Source organism: Sinohyriopsis cumingii, chromosome 9, assembly GCF_028554795.1.
Source record: "Sinohyriopsis cumingii isolate HCF-2022 chromosome 9, ASM2855479v2, whole genome shotgun sequence".
NCBI classification, from domain to species: Eukaryota; Metazoa; Mollusca; class Bivalvia; order Unionida; family Unionidae; genus Sinohyriopsis; species Sinohyriopsis cumingii.
The window spans coordinates 12,844,872-12,866,836 of NC_142969.1; the positions used below are offsets into that span (position 1 = coordinate 12,844,872).

A 21,965-nucleotide genomic window follows, 5' to 3' on the forward strand; every position below is an offset into this window, starting at 1 on the left:
GAAATCTGATTGATGTTTAGAGAAGACAAATGAGTGATTATTCCGCTTCCTACTTTCCGCACACCTAGACGGTATATACATCATTAAGACACTTGGATCAATTTATCACAAATACATGTCTAGTCACAAAAATAAAACAATGAGTTTATCTATGAACACTTCTTTTTGACGACTTGCCACAAGTGTTCTTTGATTTAGGATAATAGAGGATAATTAAGGATCTTGCATCAGTAGCAGGTCTTGTGTAATTTATTTATTAAAGATGATTTTGTGTTACTGTCCAAAGTGCAGCCACGCGTAAAATGACGCTGGAAGAAACAAGTCCCATTTGCACATTTGCAAAAGTTTACCTAGAGGCAATCTGCTCAGAGGAACTGCACACTGAAAGGGCACTTTATTCAAGTTCCGTGCACTATTATTAAGAAAGATTTGATTTCACCTATCTTTTTTGTTTAATTATTAATTTATATACCAGGCTGCTGCCGATCTGATGAAGAGCGGAAAGCTGGTGTTCACGGTGTGGGCGGAGAGTATTCCATACTGGGCGACGTCCACAAACACGGCGATACTGGAGTTGACCCAGGGAGACGAGGTGTGGCTAGTGCTGCAGAAACGTGCCTGCTTCATTCATGGTTACATGTACTCCACCTTCTCTGGATATCTGCTCTTTAACACCGACGAAGGGGAGTAATACGTCTGGGAAATTTCTCGGGGTTATTGCCCTTGAATCTATTCTTACCAGGGTAGTTGTAGATGGATCAATTGCCTTAGGTATCACGAAGATAACTATTACAAATTGCAAGTATTTCATAGAATTTAGATTTTTAATTCGTCATTTAGCCTACTGTCAGTTTTTAGAAAAATGTTATATATGAAGTGTTTATCTTCTTTTAGAATTTGTGGAAAATTATCAGGAATGTGTTTAATTCTGTCAATTTTAATGAGTGGAAGTCTTGCCGTTGCACCTACAAATAAACACACTTCATCAAACAATTTCAATTTTAGTAAACTTTTGATGCATCTTTTGTGTACCCCTAATTAGATGTCAACCTAACTTTAAAAAACAACGTAATTCAGCTTAATGCAGAAAAAGGTTGTGCAGATTTATGTTCGTTAAACAGCAAAATCATATAATGTTAATAAGGTTTGGCTTGACAACCAAACATTTATTCCTATATATTGAAATGTGCAAATGATTATAAATATCGTAATTTGTTTTATTTCAATAGCATAATAGTGCGGTAAAATAGCAGTGTAATTCACTGAACTGGAGCAAAAGGAAACTATTTTCTCCAAATGAAGATATGTTTTTAAATAAATAATTGAAAGCTTCAAGTTATCATCCCTATGCTCTCTAAATGATACAATAAAGTTTTCACCCCTATGCTCTCTAAATGATACAACCAAGCTGTCACCCCTATGCTTTCTGCATGATACAACTGAGTTATCACCCTTATGTTCCCTACATGATAGTGGAGTTTTCACGTTTGCTCTCTGTATGATACAACTGAGTTTTCACCCCTAGGTTCTCTAAATGATACAACCTAACCTAGTTTTCACCCCTATGCTCTCTGCATGATACAACTGAGTTATCACCCTTATGCTCTCTTCATGACACAAAGATGAAACAAATGCACCTATAACCTTTAAATAACTTCATGATAAATATGATTTCTTACCAAGTGACTTTTGTTTTGAAGTTAAATTTATTACATGCCTACTGTGTTGTGTAAATATTCCTGTACCATAATTTATGTAACACATCATATAACACCTCTTAATGCCCCAAATAATGTTTTAACGTCAATGCATTGAAGAGTCTTAATAGCCAAGTCACCTGATCATATTTCAAGGTCATTTCAGTGCACTATACTGCAGTTTGGTCAAATAAAATCAGTCAAGTTACATCATTTGACAAAAAGTCTTACAGTAGTGCTCATTTCAAGTGAAATTTAAAAAGCTTGTCAAACAATTTCAATCATTTGCTTTGTAAGGGTTACAAATGATACAAATTATTTCACTGTGTCAGGAGTCGCAAAAGAGACAAATTATCTGACCTGTGTCAAAGGTCACAAAAGATACAATTTATTTCACTCACGTCAAAGGTCATAAAAGATACAAATTATTTGATTCATGCCCTAAATTTAATTTGAAATGAGTGCACATTCAAGATCCTATGTATTCAGCTTTCTGTTGTTCTTGTCGGAATTGGTGACTTTTTTCTTTAAATAACGATCTGTTACATGGTGGGTACTTTGTTTATGTAAATGGATTTCATTTTATAGAAACACAATTTATTCTAAACCAAAAAATGTTCAAAATGGAATTCAATTGTCTTTCTTGCATTCAATGTGCTTCCTAGGCTCAATTGATTGAAAAATTAAACAAATTAATTTCAACTGCTGTATATCTTCAGCAGTACATTTCAGCAATTAAGGACTTGAATTTTAGAACATTTTTAAAAATGAATTAGTAGATATATAAACTTAAGGTGTCAAGACAAAAATCTGGCATTCTTTCTAATTTACATTTTTGTTTTAATTTCATTTAAATTTAAATGACAAAGTAAACCTGCTTTCTGAAATTGAAAATTGGCCATAGGTATCAAAATCTTATCAAGGCAAGTACACATGTACTTCAGTTTGAGTATTCATACTGGTAGGATGGGTGCTGGCTAATTCGGATCATATTAAAGGCTCACTGAGACCATGTGAAACATTAAGTTTCATCTTGTATGTAAATGTTAACATCTAAAATTGTTTAAAATTTGATATATATCTCATTATTCTCCACATATTCAAAACTGCAATTAAGGGAATAAAACTATGATTTTATGCAAGATAATTGCACTGTTCTGTGTACAAATCAAATGAAAGAATGTAAGGCTGTTTATCTTGCATTGCAGTTCAATGGTGAAATATTTCAAAGTAGCTCATTCACCTTTGAGCAAACTATAATAATTTTATTAAAAAATAATACAATTACTAGCACTGAAAAAGATCACGAAAACAAGGCCAATCCAATCTAGTAGCATATATATACAAACATGTACATATTTTGTACTGTTTCATGTTTTAATTAGATTTATGAAGAATTTACCATTATACTGTATATTTTATTAAATTCGAATAGTACTAAATATTACCTTGCATACTTAGCAATGAACCCGAGGTCCTGTCAAATTCACCATTTAATATAATGTCATACATATATACATGTATTCTGAAAATTTTCTGGACCAAGTATTGTCATAATAAAACCATATTGAAAAAAAGACAACAACTAATAAAATATAACAAGACATGGGTGTTCCGTTGTTTTTCTTTATGATATAATATTTCACATGGTCTTAATCAAGCTGGCATTTGGTCAGAATCCACCTGTAATTTAGTCTCAACCAGTCATAATCCAAGTCAGCCACAATTTCGCTTCAACCAATCTTTGTCCAAATCAGCCTGTAATTTGGACTTCATAGTATAAAAAAACCCAATAATCTGGTCTCAGGTCATGGTCCCAACCAGCCATAATTTGGTCGCAACCAGTCATGGTCAGAATCGGCCTTAATTCAGTCTCAACCAGGCATGGTCCGAATCAGCCAGCATTGGGTATGATACTGTTTTCATTTTAACCTTACTCTTATTTATTTGTATATACATGTTTTCAGCCCTATAAACATTTCATCCTCAATTCCCTCTTATAATTGAGAATTTGTAAACATGAATTTACAGCAATTCAATAAAAACTTATAAAAAAACATTTTTCTCATCATTTAAAGTCTCCCATCATGCATTTAATAATTGTTTTTGCACTCGGATCACGGACTGTAGTTTTTGGACTATCCAGCACCTGTTCTTCCATAATTTTGTTTATCACTGCAAAGGCGATTGAGCAACTGAAACATACCCATCTCTCTTCAATGTGTCAAGTAACTTCAACTTCTTGATGGAGACCTGGAAGAACTGATGTGATACTTCCAACACTGGTAGGCAGATGTGTAAAGATCCTTGATATATGATAGGTGTTGAAAACATCTGATAGGTTTCAACCATTATTCAACACCTCTACTTTAAATGTCATTCCTGCAACTTCTCGATCTACAAAGAACTGAAACGTCCATGGTTTATGTTGCTTTTAGCTACAATACGTAATCGAGACGTCAATAGTGTTATTAAGATGTTAATAATAAAATATTGGGTTTGAGGGTAGTTCAGAATGAGCAATCTTTTTTCCTATCTTGCAAATGAAATGGCCGAGGATGTTGTGATTGGGAAAATGGTATCAACATGAGGAAACCATGGATTTCAAATAAGATTGGGAGAATGGTATCAACACAAGGAAACCATGGATTTCAGAAAAGAATGGCATCAACACAAGGAAACCATGGAATTCAAATAAGAATGGGAAGAATGGCATCAACACAAGGAAACCATGACATTCAAATAAGATTAGGAGAATGGCATCAACACAAGGAAACCATGAAATTCAAATAAGATTGGGAGAATGGCATCAACACAAGGAAACCATGGAATTCAAATAAGATTGGGAAGACTGGCATCAACACAAGGAAACCATGGAATTCAAATAAGAATGGGAAGAATGGCATCAACAAAAGGAAACCATGAAATTCAAATAAGATTAGGAGAATGGCATCAACACAAGGAAACCATGAATTTCAAATAAGATCCAAATATCAAGATTGTTATGCAGCATGTTTGGTTTAAAACCTTCTTTTTTTGATGGAAACAACTGTTCAACAAAACAGCCATGTACAGTCACCTGTCATTAAAGGCAATGGAGGCTCCAGCCACATGCCAAAGGCAGGATTAAAACAAAAAATGCAGACACTGCAGCCATCTTCACGGCACACACATTTTGTCCTGTAAGTACCAATAACCAGATGGGTTAAAGGGTTTATTCAGATGGCACATTTTTTTTATATCAAACAACCAAAAAAATGTAATCAATATAGTACCTAAAGCAAATGAGATCGCCAATAACAAACCTACTTAAAACTAATCCATACATAAAATACAATTTATAACCAGAGCACTTAGATGTGAATGTGTGCATAATTGTATATATAGTAAATCTGCAGAGGATTTTACTCCATGATTTTAAAGATGCATCATATATATATATATATATATATATATATATATATATATATATATATATATATATATATATATATATATATATATGTGTGTGTGTGTGTGTATATATGTATATATATATGTATATATATCTATATATATGTACATATATGTGTACATGTGTATATACATGTACGTGTGTATATACGTGTACATATGTACATATACCTGTACATATGTGTACGTGTGTGTGTGTGTGTGTATATATATATATATATATATATATATATATATATATATATATATATATATAACCTTGAACACCATTGACTCTGATAACTTTCAACACCATACACCCTGATCTGTCATCAGACAATATGCCAGATGATGTCTATTCTGTTTGTAATTTTATGCATGTTGCACACAGGTAAATATGGCAGCACATACAGCAAATTTGATCCAGAGTCAGCCAGAGACAAATAAATGCAGTTTCAATACATCCTGCTTGGCCAACTTGGCCTGACTTTCGAAAATTGTGCAAAACCTGCACTTATGAAAATATTCTTTTGCAAGTATTTTTGATAATTCTCAAAACAATTTTTAAAAAAAATCTAAGCTATGTGAACCGATTGAACCATATGAAACCTTCTGACTGACAATTAAAATTTTCATCATAATTGCCAATATTTCTCTTGGTGGTTAATGCAATTTAAGATAACTTCTGTCCAATGACAGTGCCTGCAAATAAATTAACCAGTTCTCATGGCCCATCTATGTGTGTGTGTGTGTGATTTAGATTTTTAATGTAGCTTTAACAATTTTTCAGTCATATCGCTACGATGTCTGCAGTGTGACAGTTTATAGTGATGTCTAGTACTGGGGCATCAGGCTGCAGACATGTAGCACGATGTCCCACCCAGTCACATTATCCCGACACAAGGCATGGCCCATCTATAAAAATATGCTTGAAAGTGTTATATACTTGAGTATGCCATCAAATTTATTTGATTGGCTGGTTTTACTAATGAACAACCAATTAACACTTATGCTTTACTTGCTTGACTGATCATCACTTTCTAATATTTCTTTTGTGACTTTTATTAGGAACAAATCCATAAAGGTATTGTTATTGCAATGCCAACAAGTGGAGGCTCTGCTTCATGCTTCACACATGTAAGTCAGTACAGATGGGATCAATTGGACACAGCATTGTATAACAGATTCTGCTTTGTCTGCAAAGCCAAGATCAAGTATCAATTATGACCAGCCCCTAGGCAGTGCAACACCAGTCAAAGAAACATTTGCCTTCCTGGCTTGTTTTTTCATAAAAGTTTTAAAATATTTTATTTCACAGCTGTGAAGTTAAATACATGTAAAAGAATTTAAATTCCTAATGCATGACAAATATTTTGCAGTCGGTCAAAATGTCATTACTACTGGAACAAGACCAGTGTACACAATTTTTGGGATGCTTGGATAATAAAACAATTATTTAGTATACTGTATGTTGTCCTGCAAAAATACATTTAAGAGAATGCACATATTATATAAAGAAAACAATATCCTGTGACAATATAAAGTTTTTATTACACTTCATACTTAATTAAAATACATACAAATGTAAAAAGCCAGTGCTTCCACAAGATTTGATTCTTACATGACCAAAGGCCCAATTATGCATGATTGCTCACCTGGCAGACATGACCTGAGGCCCAAGTGTGTGTGATTGCTCACCTGGCAGACATGACCTGAGGCCCAAGTGTGCGTGATTGCTCACCTGGCAGACATCTGCCAAACAAATGAACTCAGATGGCCATGAAATCTAGGTCAATTGAATGCTTTCTGTAGATATTTTTTCCAATACTGTTGACTGCATATATTATGAAAATAACTGTTTCAAGGTTTCTTTCAAAGTTGGTTGAATTTTGGTGGCTGGTTTCTTCAGGTAATGTTTTCTGTTTTAAGTAACAGATGCCATATCTATTGGTGGATCCACTTTATTTGTATAAATTTTAAAGACCTTCAAAGTAGAATATTGACTAATTCTGCTGACTGATTTTTTGAAGTTTCTGTTTCATGTTTATTTTAAGATATTATTCAACATTTTTATAATCTTAGTAATGGCAGCCATATCTAATGTCAGATTAGCATCATTTCTATACAAAATGCATTTTCAGACTTGGTCAAATTCTAGCAAGTGCTTCTTTAAAAAACATTTAAATGATTTTTTTTTTTTATAGTAACATGGTTACATTTTAAGGCATATCAGCTGATTTGTATAAACCTGAAAGCCCCTATGTCCAAATGCTTAAAGTCAATTTTGGTATAATATCTGCTCAAATTCTGCTAATCAGTTTCTGAGAAGTAGAGTCTTTTTTATTAGTTTTAGTAGTGGCAGCCACATCTGACAGTTGAATGGCATCATTTCAGGATGCTTTCTGTAAAATTTGGTCAAATTCTGCAGAACAGCTATTAAAGGCATACAGTACAACAAACGAAAGTCATTTAAAGTTTTCCTATTTTTAGTAATGGTGGCCATATTTGTAAAAAAATTAAGTTTTCTGTCAAACTGATAAAATTATACTGTTCTTTGCGATGAAATCATTTATGGGTATATCTATTTATGGAAACAGTGGCCATATTTGATGGCTAATTGGTATCATGTGACATGCCTTGACTGATAACTAGATGGCTCATGACTGGATGCATTTTGTCAAATTTGGTCAAATTCACCTTACTTTGAGAAGTTATTTAAAGATTTTTGACTTTGGTAACATCAACAGTATTGGTTAGCATCCACTGACAATACCTGAGAAAAATGCCATGTTTCCTATAACATATGCAAATTGGTAAAATGGTTTTTAAAAGCTTGTAAATAACAACTGTGAATAGATGATACATGGTAGACAATGCATGAAGAAACTAAATTTTTAACTTGGGTCCTATGGTTAGGTAAGAAAATAAGCCCCCTAAAAAATCGTGGTATTCAAGGGTTAAAAATGACGATGGTTCTTTTTGTTTGATGACATAATCATAGATGACTTCCAGCTCCTCAATGAAAATTAACTGCCAGAAAGCTTAGACAAGGTTTAGGCAAGTACAATTTTCATTATGTTTTATTTAAAATAAATGAATTTTGATGCTATTTTCATCACAAAATAAGTTTCACTAATGTAGGGTTAGTTTACAACAATACTATTGATTTCATTTTGAATTTACACACATAATTAGTTCTGTATATTATGCATCATAAACTAATATTATTAAAGATGTTATACAGGCATTAACACATCAATATGTCACACACAGCAAAAGCATAACAGAGGTTGTGTTTGAAATTTTTCTTTACACAAAAATGAAATAATTTAGGCATGTAAAACTAATATTGGTGCTCGTTTCATACACAACTTATTTCTGATCCTAAAACTGCTGTTTTGGCCAGACATGTCGGACAAATGTGCTCAAAACCTAAAAAAGATAAACATGGAAGACACTGGACACAAGATGCTAAAAATTATCCCATGCATTAGTTTCATCTTTGTTTTTTTTTTAATTGTTTAACCACAATCACAAGCACAAAAGGGTGAAAACTTACTGCTTAGATTTACCAAAAACAATTTAAATACTGCCCCAAGGTTATTACTATCCTGTAGTCAGTACATCAGTCCCTCACATCAAATGTTATTGTGTATATGGATATTAGATATTTTCATGGTAAAAGTCTTCTCGTCAATTAATAATTAACATTTTCTTTTGAACAGAAGAGTGGAATAAAATAATGATAGGTCACATACTAAAATATTGCTTTCTGCAACGAATTTTAAAAAAAACAACATTTTGTTCAAGAGAAAACCCATGAATTATGGAAGGATAAAAGTACTTACTGAGCAGTGAATCTGAACCCAAAAATGACATTTTCAGGACAACAGTGTTTTCTTTTTGTCACAGCTTGTTATTCCTCCTTTCAAAGTTTTTATATTAATTTCACAAATACAAGGTGTGCCATGTTTATTTTGTCAGGACAATAAGTATGGTAAAAGTCATTAGAAGTTTGGGATCCCTGAGCAATATCTTTTAAATGACCTAAAAATCAATAATTACTGCCCTAGTATGAAGTATGAGTGATCCATAATTCTGTCATGTTAACTGTACATCTCCAGATGGTAGAGATTCATCATCTGGTTCTCTGTTTCAGAGAGACTGTTTACGAGCAAAGTCTTCTGAACCAGAGAACCAGCCTGAGATTCCCATTGCATAGTCATGCCATCTAGTGCCAGATTGAGGAGTGAATTCCATTGTCAATAAACAGACATGGCTTGAAAAATGAAACATAAAAATCAGAATTATGCTGAATGTAATCTACCTACAAATGGTTACCCCAAGCCAAAATGCTTGGGGCAATAGTTGACAATAATCTGCAATGGAATGAACAAATTCAAATGATATGCCAGTGAATTCATATATGGTTATGTAGCAAGATATATCTCAATTAAATGTAGGTTAATACATTACAAATGCTATATACAACCATATCTAGACTACTGTAACACTTCTGACGAGTATTTACAAATTATCACACTTGTTAAAAGAGCTGAAAACACCTCAAATGCAATGAATGATATTAAAATGTTAACAGTAATTTAACAAATATTTTTGAGAACAGCTTGACTTGTATACAAAGTTTCAAACAACATGGCTCAATTGTACCTCAAAGAACTATGTCATGCTAGAAATCAAGGAATCATCAATAGTCAATAATTACTGGAAATTTAGTGTAGAAACGAAGTGGATAAGTTCGTCTCTCAAAGGTTGCAACTCCAAAGACAATGTAGAAAACTGAAATTAAAACTCAACCAAGGTCATATCAGCACTTAAATTTTGTTTAAATGCAAAAATTATCAAGGATATTGTTCTGTAGTGATGAAAATGGGTCTAAACATCAGAGGCTATACTTGTTTGGCAGATAACGCTTAGAATCAAACTGCCATTTTCTCATCGATATAAAATAGCATAATAAATCTGGTTGAAATCCAATATTAAAGGGGTTTTTATTCTGTAGAAAAGATACTGGGCAATCAGTGATTAAAACTGTGCTGAATGATATCAGTAAAGGACGACAGTGTCAACCAAGAGCTTATAAACAGCAAATGGCAGACTGAAAGACATTCATTAAAATTTAAGGCAGTCGATGGCTGTAAATGGAAGTGGGTGAATGGATGGATGGAAGGACTGGATGGACAAATGGACAGGCCAAATTTATTGTCCCTTGTTCTCTCTGAAACGATGATAAAAATGCACTTATTTTCACACATGTCTACAAGATTTTATGTATAAACATATGAATTCTGTTTAGTAGTTGTTTTGGGTTTAATGCCATTTCTCAGCACAAGATGGGTTATACATACTTGTCAGAATAATTGGTGGAGGAAGAACCCTGGTAAGAACCACTGACCTGTGGGAAGCTATTGGCAGCTTTTCTCCCATACCAAAATTACCCAATCCTAAGGTATGAAATCACGTGGACAGAGGCGAGATGGAAGTGATTGGCAAATGTGAGTGCTTTAGACCACATGTGTACCCAGGGTCCCTTCTGTTTAGCAAAAATGTTTGTACAAAATGTTTTCTTCCTTTTCCCATTACACTTAGCATATGAATTTGTAATATATATATGCAAATATTCCCCAGGCACTAAGAGTGTACCAAAATTCAAGAAAATGGGTAGAAAAGCAACCATCTTAATAAAACTGATGCACTGTATTTTTCAACAGTTTTATATGAATAAAGGATTTTTAACTAGACTTGTCTGACAACAGATCTCTGCAATCCAAGAAGCCCAAGTCCACAGTGTTCCAAAATTTAGAAATGGGAACAAAGCGCCTCTTTTGCATGAAATTGTAATCAGGTTATCCATACATACAAATGTGCATACATACAAATGTGCCTACCAAATTAGATTTCTCTGTACCACAAAAATCCCAAATGCTCCAAATTTAAATGAAACAAAACAGGATTTAGAAGCAAAAAATATACTATTCTTCTACAGGCAAACATGACTAATACAATTTTTATACATCTTTTTGGTTTTGCAAATTTGCCGTTTCAAGTGGTTTTGCAAAACTACCTGAACAGAAAGTGTATGATATGGACTGTTGTATTTAGATTGGAATATACATGAACCTGAAACATCATCTCACATAAAACATGGAAATGCATTTATAGGGGAAACTCCATGTATAACAATGTAAATAGACAATCAACTGGGACTACAAAGCACATGTTGAAAATTGGGGAAATGAAACATTAAAATAATTTTTAACAGATCAAAACACTGTCATATAAAACATTGTGTGCCACTTGAGATTACAAAAAATGTATAGAATTATAAAAGAAAAATAGGTCACAAAAGTTTAGATTCATGGTAAAAAGTATCACATGAAATATGCAAAATATACCTATCTCACAATGCATTTTTTATATGTAAAGAACGCAAAACAAAGAATATCCATTCAGTCACAATTCAAAGTTTATGCATGGCAAATGACAATGATAGTAAAGAAAAGACCCCCACCCCTGCTGATTTTTATCAACACTGTAGCTGTATCTACCTCTTCGTCTGCACTTCCGACTTTTACATGTTTAAAGGGTAAGTCCTTCTCATTAAATTCTCTGTATACGGCATCTGTTACCTTAAAAGATGACAAATTTTTTCAGCTGCATTTTATACTTTGCATTAGAATTTTCTGCAAAATAAATCTAATGAAAATGTTTGATGGCTTATTTAAAAATTGCACGTACGTAAAAAAAATATAAAGAAAACATTCAAATAATGATATAACCTATTCACCAATCTCTTTCTTTGTTCTTGTTAATCATACAGAGTGTTTAGTAGAAAAAGCAAATGTTCCTTTAAAAAAAACTTTGATCCAAGTTATTAATAGGGTTACGAATACACATTTGTGTCATGAATGGCAATTAGCAGAATATATACAAATCTTGGCGAACAAATTACAAACTTTCAGCAGAGAGTACTATTATTCAAATGATTTAGGCAAGTCTACCAATTTTAACACGAAACGTTCATATAGTTCACAATAATCCTGTTTGTTGCAAGAAAAATGAAACCATGTGTCCCACCATTCATAAAACAGGTAAGGCAGAGAGTCAACTTATTCATCACGCATTTAAATTTGTACAAGTGAAGACAACATTTTAATTGTGGCTTTGCTCCTCCTAATTTTATTGCACATGAAAGCTATTACAAGATGGGAATATATCTTTATAAACATTTTTGGAATATATATTTATTCGCTTTGAAGAAAACATCAAGATTGTTTTTGACCTACAGTGCTCCAACTCCACTGAAAACACCATTAGATAATCACGTCACCAAGTATATTAACACCTGGAACTAGTTGTCATTTCAGCAAAGTGTAGTGAGGGAAATGGGAACAATTCTCATAAAAGTGTAATTAACTTTCAATTTAAAAAACCTTTTTCTTGCATTATTTTCAACTTCAAGAACTATTATTCTATATTATTTCTGCAATTTATACCTTGTAAATATTGCGTGAGAAAGTGTTCATATCTCTTGAAGTATCTTGACTATACCTAGTAAATGTGTGAAGTGTTCAAATCTCTTGAAGTATCTTCACTGTCCAATCTGACTGCACCCCACCTTTCCTAATCTGTACTTTGGTGGATGTTACAGAATTTCTGAATTGAAAAAATTTACTTTTTGTCTTTTTGAAGTGCAGTTGGTATGCATCTGGCCATGAAGCATTAAAAAACCGACTTGATCCTATACACTTGTACGAAACAGACAAAAAGATCTACAATTTTAAAAAAAACCACTGATTATACAGACATCATGGTGGAGTGCAATTACCTGGTAGATTTATTAACTTGCCCTGGATGTATGAGCAATGGACATGGCTCATGGTGGAACGCACTTACCTGGTAGATTTATTAACTTGCCCTGGACGTATGAGCAATGGACATGCTCATGGTAGAATGCACGTACCCTATTGGGTTATTTACTGCATAAAGCAAGTCGAAAAACCGCAATCCAGTACTGCAACATCAATAAAGAATATATTCTAGTTTTATTATGCCAAACATACATTCATTTTCTTTTCTTGATCATAATCTGAGTCTGTGCAGTTTGTAATCAGGCTGAAAACCCAAAACTGACCCTGATATGCCAGTGCATTTTACAATGAAAGATCTGGGTTCATTTTACTTGTAGTTGGATCATACCTGTAATACAAGTATATACAATAATTCAAATGCATTTCTGTGTGAGTGGCTCAATATATTAGAAGAAAATGAACTTGTCTGTATTAATATTCATAACCAATGAAAATAACTGAGTTTTGAAGCCCCAATCAACACAAAAAATGTGATGCCAACTTTCCCATCCATCCATACCTTTGCACATGATTATATTAAAATTTAACATTTTAAAAATACTACTTCAACTAAAAGCTGAATGTCACCTCTCCCATCCATCCATCATCATCTTATATTAAAATTTATCATTTTAAAAGGATAACTAGAGCAAAAAGAAATTAAATGAAATGTCTATGCAACTGTTCACTGGATTTTTGTATAACATTATTCATCACAGGATTTTAAAATCAGAGGTTGTTGTGGGATTTTAGGGCTACTGACTACCAGAATTAGTTATGAAAGCTTGTTGGGCCTATAATTCAGATCTCAGCTACCTACAATAAAGGTAAATTATAATAAAGTACAATAAATTGGCAGATATAAGGCTCACAATGGGACTGTTGTAAGACCCATACAAGAAAGACTTTGCACCACAGGGTATCTCTAGGCTCCTGGCTTCAATACTATCCACTGTTGCTACAGGTTGTTGTTCAGCGGGACATATATCATCCTCTGGGCACATTTCGGAGCAGGCAGGACAGATAATGTCACCACTGTGAAGCCAGTCTGCTGATGTGAACTGGATACTGATTATTTGCCCCTCATAGTGACAAACATGCGGTTTGCCTCGGACATATATAGTTAGGCCAGTTTCACTCTCACATGAATACTGAAATAAGGATAAGAAAAGAATTATTTTATAATGCAAATCAATTAAAAATCTAGCTGTAACAAAAGAAATATATCCCAGCATAACACTTAACAAAAAAACAAAGAGTCTGCAATTCTGCTTTGAATGCCCACTGATATTAGCCTAAAGGGGCATGTACCTGAAAAACAGACTATGAACTGAATCTAATACGACAAGCTGTATACTTTTAGGTAACGACAAGTTGTATATTTTTAGGTAATAATAAATCAAAAGTGATTAACTGCACAAGTGATTTAATTGCAAGTGCTGAATTACAACACAATATAATAACCATACTTCAAGTTACATGGAAAGTAATACAGGATTTACTTTGGGCTATTACTTTGCAAGAGTTATCTTTTTTGACCAATGTGTACTTGGATGTCTGACGTTTTGTTGTGGGTTAAATGCCATTTTCCAGAACAATATTCTATACATGGTGACCCAATGAATTTTGCACATACCCATATTTGGCACAAATTTTTTTTAAACACAAGAGTCATTTTAAGATCTCATGGTAAAGACTGCTCTTAACCTATATCTGACTACAAGAATAGACTTAAAGATTTCACCATGTTTACTTTCTTAATTACTGTCAGCAAGTTTTTCATTTGCAATTTCATGGTGTTTGATTTTGTAATCTTTAATCTTGCATCATGTATGTTTTTATGCGAGTGTATGTGTGTGTGATTTAGATTTTTAATGTAGCTTTAACAATTTTTCACTCATATCATTAAGATGTCTGCAGTTTGACAGTGTATAGTGATGTCAAGCACTAGGGCATAATGCCACAGACATGTAGCATGATATTCCATCCAGTCACTTTATACTGACACCAGGCCGACCAGTCCTAACACTAACCTCTTAATGCTGAGCGCCAAGTGAGGCAGCTGTTAGTACCATTTTAAAAAGTTTTTGGTATGACTCGGCAGGGGTTTGAACCCACATCCATGGCGGAGGCTCTAACCACTAGGCCACTGGAGTGGTTTATATGTTTCTGTTTTATCTAATATTTTACAGTGCTTCGAACTTCTAATAATTAGGTACTTTACCAAGTCCACATTATTATTACTGCATCTCTCAAGTCCCCATGCCATCTTGTACAACATTTTCCATTATGTAAAAACTCATTATAAAAATTCTCCATGCTTTAGCACTCAAGTTGGACACTACTTGTGACAGTAGCCTATTATGCACCACTCAGTTTTGATACATCATAGTATCCTATGCTGTCCACTCTCATGTTGGTACTACATGTAGCACCCTATGGTGTCCACTCTCATGTAAATACTACATACAGTACTCTATGATGTCCACTCATGTTGATACTATATAAAGTACTCTAATGTCCAATCTCATCTTCATAATACATATAATACCCAATGGAGTCCACTCATGTTGATACTACATAAAGTACCCAATGGTGTCCACTCATGTAGATACTACATACATTACCCTATGGTGTCCACTCATGAAGATACTAAATACAGTACCCTATACAGTGTCCACTCTCATCTTGATACTACATATAGTACCCTATGGTTGTTGTTGTTGTTGTAGGGTTTAATGCCATTTTTCAGCATATGATAGGCTATACAGGGCAGCCAGTATTAATGGTGGAGGAAGAACCCAGGAAAACCCCGGAAAGAACCACTGACCTACGAGAAGCTACCAGCAAGCTTTCCCACATATCCACAATGGCTGAATCTGAGACTTGAACACACGCAGACAGAGGTGAGATGGTAGTGATCCGTAACGGAAAGCGCTTTTGACCACTCTGCCACTTGGGGCCCCAGTACGCTACGGGGTCCACACACATCTAGATACTACGTATACAGTACCCTATGGGGTCCACACTCATCTAGATACTATGTATACAGTACCCTATGGGGTCCACACTCATCTAGATACTATGTATACAGTACCCTACAGGGTCCACACTCATCTAGATACTATGTATACAGTACCCTACGGGGTCCACACTCATGTAGATACTACATATACGGGGTCCACACTCATCTAAATACTACGTACAGTACCCTACGGGGTCCACACTCATGTAGATACTACATACAATACCCTACAGGGTCCACACTCATGTAGATACTACATACAGTACCCTACGGGGGCCACACTCATGTAGATACTACATACAGTACCCTATGGGGTCCACTCATGTAGATACTATGTACAGTAGTACCCCATACAATGCCCACTCATCTTGATACTACATATATAGTACCCTATGTTGTCCACTCATGTAGATACTAAGTACAGTACCATATGGTGTCCACTCATGCAGATACTATGTACAGTACCCCATACAGTGCCCACTCTCAAGTTGATACTACATATAGTACCCTATGGTGTCCACTCATGTAGATACTAAGTATATTACCTTATGGTGTCCACTGTCATGTAGATACTAAGTATATTACCTTATGGTGTCCACTGTCATGTAGATACTATGTACATTACCCTATGGTGTCCACTCATGTAGATACTAAATACAGTACCCTATGGTGTCCACTCATGTAGTTACTAAATACAGTACCCTATGGTGTATACTCATGTAGATACTATGTACAGTACCCGATTGTGCCCACTCATGCAGATACTACATACAGTACCCTATGCTGTCCACTCATGTAAATACTACATACAGTACCTCATACAGTGTCCACTCTCATCTTGATACTATATATAGTACCCTATGGTGTCCACTCTCATGTATATACTACGTACAGTACCCTATGGTGTCCACTCTCATGTAGATACCATGTACAGTACCCCATACAGTGTCCACTCTCACCTTGATACTACATATAGTACCCTATGGTGTCCACTCTCGTAGACACTACATACAGTACCTTATGGTGTCCACTCATGTAGATACTATGTACAGTACCTCATACAGTGTCCACTCATGTAGATACTACATACAGTACCCTACAGTGTCCACTCATCCTGATACTACATATGGTGTCCACTCATGTTGATACTAGAAAAAGCACTCTATGTTGTCCACTCTCATGTAGATACTACGTACAGTACCCTATGGTGTACACTCTAATGTAGATGCTACATATAGTACCCTATTGTGTCCACTCTCAATTTATATTCTTATGATAAATGTCTTCATAGTAAGCCCCCAAAACTGTATCAAGAGACAACTGCATACAAATTGTTTGACATTCACTAAGTTTAAATGAAATATCCTAAATGATTTGAAAGTTATGTTCTAAAATGGAAGTGCTAATGGAAAGACAAACACAGCTGTAGCTATATATCCCTATATTACATATGGAATGAATTTTTAAAATCCCAGAATGGAGCTGTCCATATCCATTACACTGCCAAAAATGTCTGGTAGTAGATGAAATGGTTTGTCAAAAATTAGACAGAAAGCTTATATGAACAAGGTACATAGTGATATTTACTTTTACTTCAGAAAAGACAGACTGAATGGTGGATCACTGATAACAAACTGGAGAAAAAAAACCACAACTGCATCACCAGTTTAATTACTGTACCGAATTGTCATTGGGATATCTTAAATAGTTTGGGATTTCGCCCTGGAAATGTGTGGATAATTGATGGATTGACAGACAGGCAAACATTAAAAAAAGAGATATCTGAAACAGTTTTATCTTGAAAATGAAAGTGGGGATGACAAGTCAATCGACAGTCGTACAAATGAAGCACATGTAAGATGCCTGCTTAATAACCTTTTACATCAGCATTACTGCACAAAACAATGTGCAGAAACCAAAATTTTCTTATATAAGTTGTAATTACAATGATTTCTGATCTTTAGTCTCCAGAGTCTGGAGGTTTCTTTATTATTCCAAGTGCAAGCCATCCACAAAGTCTCGTCCTAGAACTTGCTCCAGAAGGAAATCTGTTTAAAAAAATGCATTTTCTTTTTGAGCCACACTTATTTAGACCTTTAACCTTGTGACCACAAGACTAACTGGCCATTTCCATATCTTAAGTTAAGCCCCCACAAACTTTGGAAATGTTATACGGTCTAGAACTATACAGAAACCATTTATTTGTCTTTTATTCACCGCTACCGTGACCTGATATTTTGACCTCCAAATCAATAAGCTTTCAAATATACAGAACAACTGTAACTAACTAAATGCAGAGTTTTACAGCCTATGAAATTCTGGTAAGAAGTCAATAAATTTAACTTCAGATCAGTTCAATGACAACTCAATTATGTATTCTTTCTGTAATAAAAAAGGCAGCAGAAATTCATGCTTTCCTTCTGAATTTGATTAATATTTGCAAAATAAAGTACTTTTCATGGACATAAGCATCCTTTCTCCTAACATTCCAGTTGTATGGAATGTCTCTATTTCAGTCACAGTGACCTTAACCATTGAGCTTTTGACCCCAAGATTGATAAGGCTTTTTTGTTATCTAACGTGCAAACCATCCATGTTACAGTCATACACAATGGCTTTAAATGATGATATATAGCTATGCCAAGTTTTACCCATTAATCTGATATGGCTTTCATAATAGCAAGTGATGAAAATGGACCGACAAATTTGACCTGACAATGTACAAGTGTACCACATACTCTCAAATAGCTCTAAACTTATGGAGCTGTTCAAGTGTACCACATACTCTCAAATAGCTCTAAACTTATGGAGCTGTTCAAGTGTACCACGTACTCTCAAATAGCTCTAAACTTATGGAGCACTTCAAGTGTACCATGTACTCTCAAATAGCTCTAAACTTATGGAGCTGTTCAAGTGTACCATGTACTCTCAAATAGCTCTAAACTAATGGAGCTGTACAAGTGTACCACGTACTCTCAAATAGCTCTAAACTTATGGAGCTGTACAAGTGTACCACGTACTCTCAAATAGCTCTAAACTTATGGAGCTGTTCAAGTGTACCACGTACTCTCAAATAGCTCTAAACTTATGGAGCTGTACAAGTGTACCATGTACTCTCAAATAGCCCTAAACTTATGGAGCTGTACAAGTGTACCACATACTCTCAAACAGCTCTAAACTTATGGAGCTGTACAAGTGTACCACGTACTCTCAAACAGCTCTAAACTTATGGAGCTGTACAAGTGTACCACGTACTCTCAAATAGCTCTAAACTTATGGAGCTGTACAAGTGTACCACGTACTCTCAAATAGCTCTAAACTTATGGAGCTGTTCAAGTGTACCACGTACTCTCAAATAGCTCTAAACTTATGGAGCTGTTCAAGTGTACCACATACTCTCAAATAGCTCTAAACTTATGGAGCTGTTCAAGTGTACCACGTACTCTCAAATAGCTCTAAACTTATGGAGCTGTACAAGTGTACCACGTACTCTCAAATAGCTCTAAACTTATGGAGCTGTTCAAGTGTACCACGTACTCTCAAATAGCTCTAAACTTATGGAGCTGTACAAGTGTACCACGTACTCTCAAATAGCTCTAAACTTATGGAGCTGTTCAAGTGTACCACGTACTCTCAAATAGCTCTAAACTTATGGAGCTGTTCAAGTGTACCACGTACTCTCAAATAGCTCTAAACTTATGGAGCTGTTCAAGTGTACCACATACTCTCAAATAGCTCTAAACTTATGGAGCTGTTCAAGTGTACCACGTACTCTCAAATAGCTCTAAACTTATGGAGCTGTACAAGTGTACCACGTACTCTCAAATAGCTCTAAACTTATGGAGCTGTTCAAGTGTACCACATACTCTCAAATAGCTCTAAACTTATGGAGCTGTTCAAGTGTACCACGTACTCTCAAATAGCTCTAAACTTATGGAGCTGTACAAGTGTACCACATGCTCTCAAATAGCTCTAAACTTATGGAGCTGTTCAAGTGTACCATGTACTCTCAAATAGCTCTAAACTTATGGAGCTGTACAAGTGTACCACATACTCTCATATAGCTCTAAACTTATGGAGCTGTACAAGTGTATCATGTACTCTCAAATAGCTCTAAACTTATGGAGCTGTACAAGTGTACCACGTACTCTCAAATAGCTCTAAACTTATGGAGCACTTCAAGTGTACCATGTACTCTCAAATAGCTCTAAACTTATGGAGCTGTACAAGTGTACCACGTACTCTCAAATAGCTCTAAACTTATGGAGCTGTACAAGTGTACCATGTACTCTCAAATAGCTCTAAACTTATGGAGCTGTTCAAGTGTACCATGTACTCTCAAATAGCCCTAAACTTATGGAGCTGTACAAGTGTACCACATACTCTCAAACAGCTCTAAACTTATGGAGCTGTACAAGTGTACCACGTACTCTCAAACAGCTCTAAACTTATGGAGCTGTACAAGTGTACCACGTACTCTCAAATAGCTCTAAACTTATGGAGCTGTTCAAGTGTACCATGTACTCTCAAATAGCTCTAAACTTATGGAGCTGTACAAGTGTACCACGTACTCTCAAATAGCTCTAAACTTATGGAGCTGTTCAAGTGTACCACATACTCTCAAATAGCTCTAAACTTATGGAGCTGTACAAGTGTACCACGTACTCTCAAATAGCTCTAAACTTATGGAGCTGTTCAAGTGTATCATGTACTCTCAAATAGCTCTAAACTTATGGAGCTGTACAAGTGTACCATGTACTCTCAAATAGCTCTAAACTTATGGAGCTGTTCAAGTGTACCATGTACTCTCAAATAGCCCTAAACTTATGGAGCTGTACAAGTGTACGACATACTCTCAAACAGCTCTAAACTTATGGAGCTGTACAAGTGTACCACGTACTCTCAAACAGCTCTAAACTTATGGAGCTGTACAAGTGTACCACGTACTCTCAAATAGCTCTAAACTTATGGAACTGTACAAGTGTACCACATGCTCTCAAATAGCTCTAAACTTATGGAGCTGTTCAAGTGTACCACGTACTCTCAAATAGCTCTAAACTTATGGAGCTGTACAAGTGCAATGAAAGCACAAAATATTGAGGACTGATCTTAAATGTCAAGAAAGGACCTCAAATTGGGTACACACTACTAGTGAGAATACCAAGGTCCTCAAATTGGGTACACACTACTAGTGATGAAGCACAAGAATACCAAGGTCCTCAAATTGGGTACACACTACTAGTGATGAAGCACAAGAATACCAAGGTCCTCAAATTGGGTACACACTACTAGTGATGAAGCACAAGAATACCAATGTCCTCAAATTGGGTACACACTACTAGTGATGAAGCACAAGAATACCAAGGCCCTCAAATTGGGTACACACTACTAGTGATGAAGCACAAGAATACCAAGGTCCTCAAATTGGGTACACACTACTAGTGATGAAGCACAAGAATACCAAAGTCCTCAAATTGGGTACACACTACTAGTGATGAAGCACAAGAATACCAAGGTCCTCAAATTGGGTACACACTACTAGTGATAAAGCACAAGAATAACAAGGTCCTCAAATTGGGTACACACTACTAGTGATAAAGCACAAGAATACCAAGGTCCTCAAATTGGGTACACACTACTAGTGATAAAGCACAAGAATACCAAGGTCCTCAAATTGGGTACACACTACTAGTGATGAAGCACAAGAATACCAAGGTTCATCCATGAATCTTAAATGGTTATAAAGTTATAGAGCATAAGGATAAAGAGTCATGACACTGAAGATAGGCTCCCCAATGTGGTCCATGATGAAGATGATAAAGGTACACCTATGTCTGAAGGCTGATGTTACAACAAGAACATAACAACGACAAAATTGTCCTGCTCCACATACTTATATACAAGCATAAGAGCTGGAAATGCAATCGCTACCACTTGTAC

At 35.1% G+C, this 21,965-nt stretch overlaps 2 protein-coding genes across 3 annotated transcripts in view; one reads left to right on the forward strand and one right to left on the reverse strand.

Moving 5' to 3' along the window:
• Positions 1-3,979, forward strand: part of LOC149791282 (complement C1q tumor necrosis factor-related protein 3-like) — an 84,202-nt gene extending 80,223 nt beyond the window's left edge. Inside the window, exon 4 of the mRNA XM_089969798.1 lies at positions 476-3,979. Within this exon, the coding sequence (XP_089825924.1) occupies positions 476-691 (216 nt within the window). The 3' untranslated portion in view covers positions 692-3,979. The remainder of the gene's footprint in view (positions 1-475) is intronic.
• A 2,681-nt stretch (positions 3,980-6,660) lies between these two features.
• The window catches only part of LOC149791283 (leishmanolysin-like peptidase), an 86,048-nt gene continuing 70,743 nt past the window's right edge, over positions 6,661-21,965 (reverse strand). For both annotated transcript variants that reach the window (XM_089969800.1, XM_089969799.1), the window contains one exon: positions 6,661-14,151. In XM_089969800.1, the coding sequence (XP_089825926.1) occupies positions 13,813-14,151 (339 nt within the window). In that variant the 3' untranslated portion in view covers positions 6,661-13,812. The remainder of the gene's footprint in view (positions 14,152-21,965) is intronic.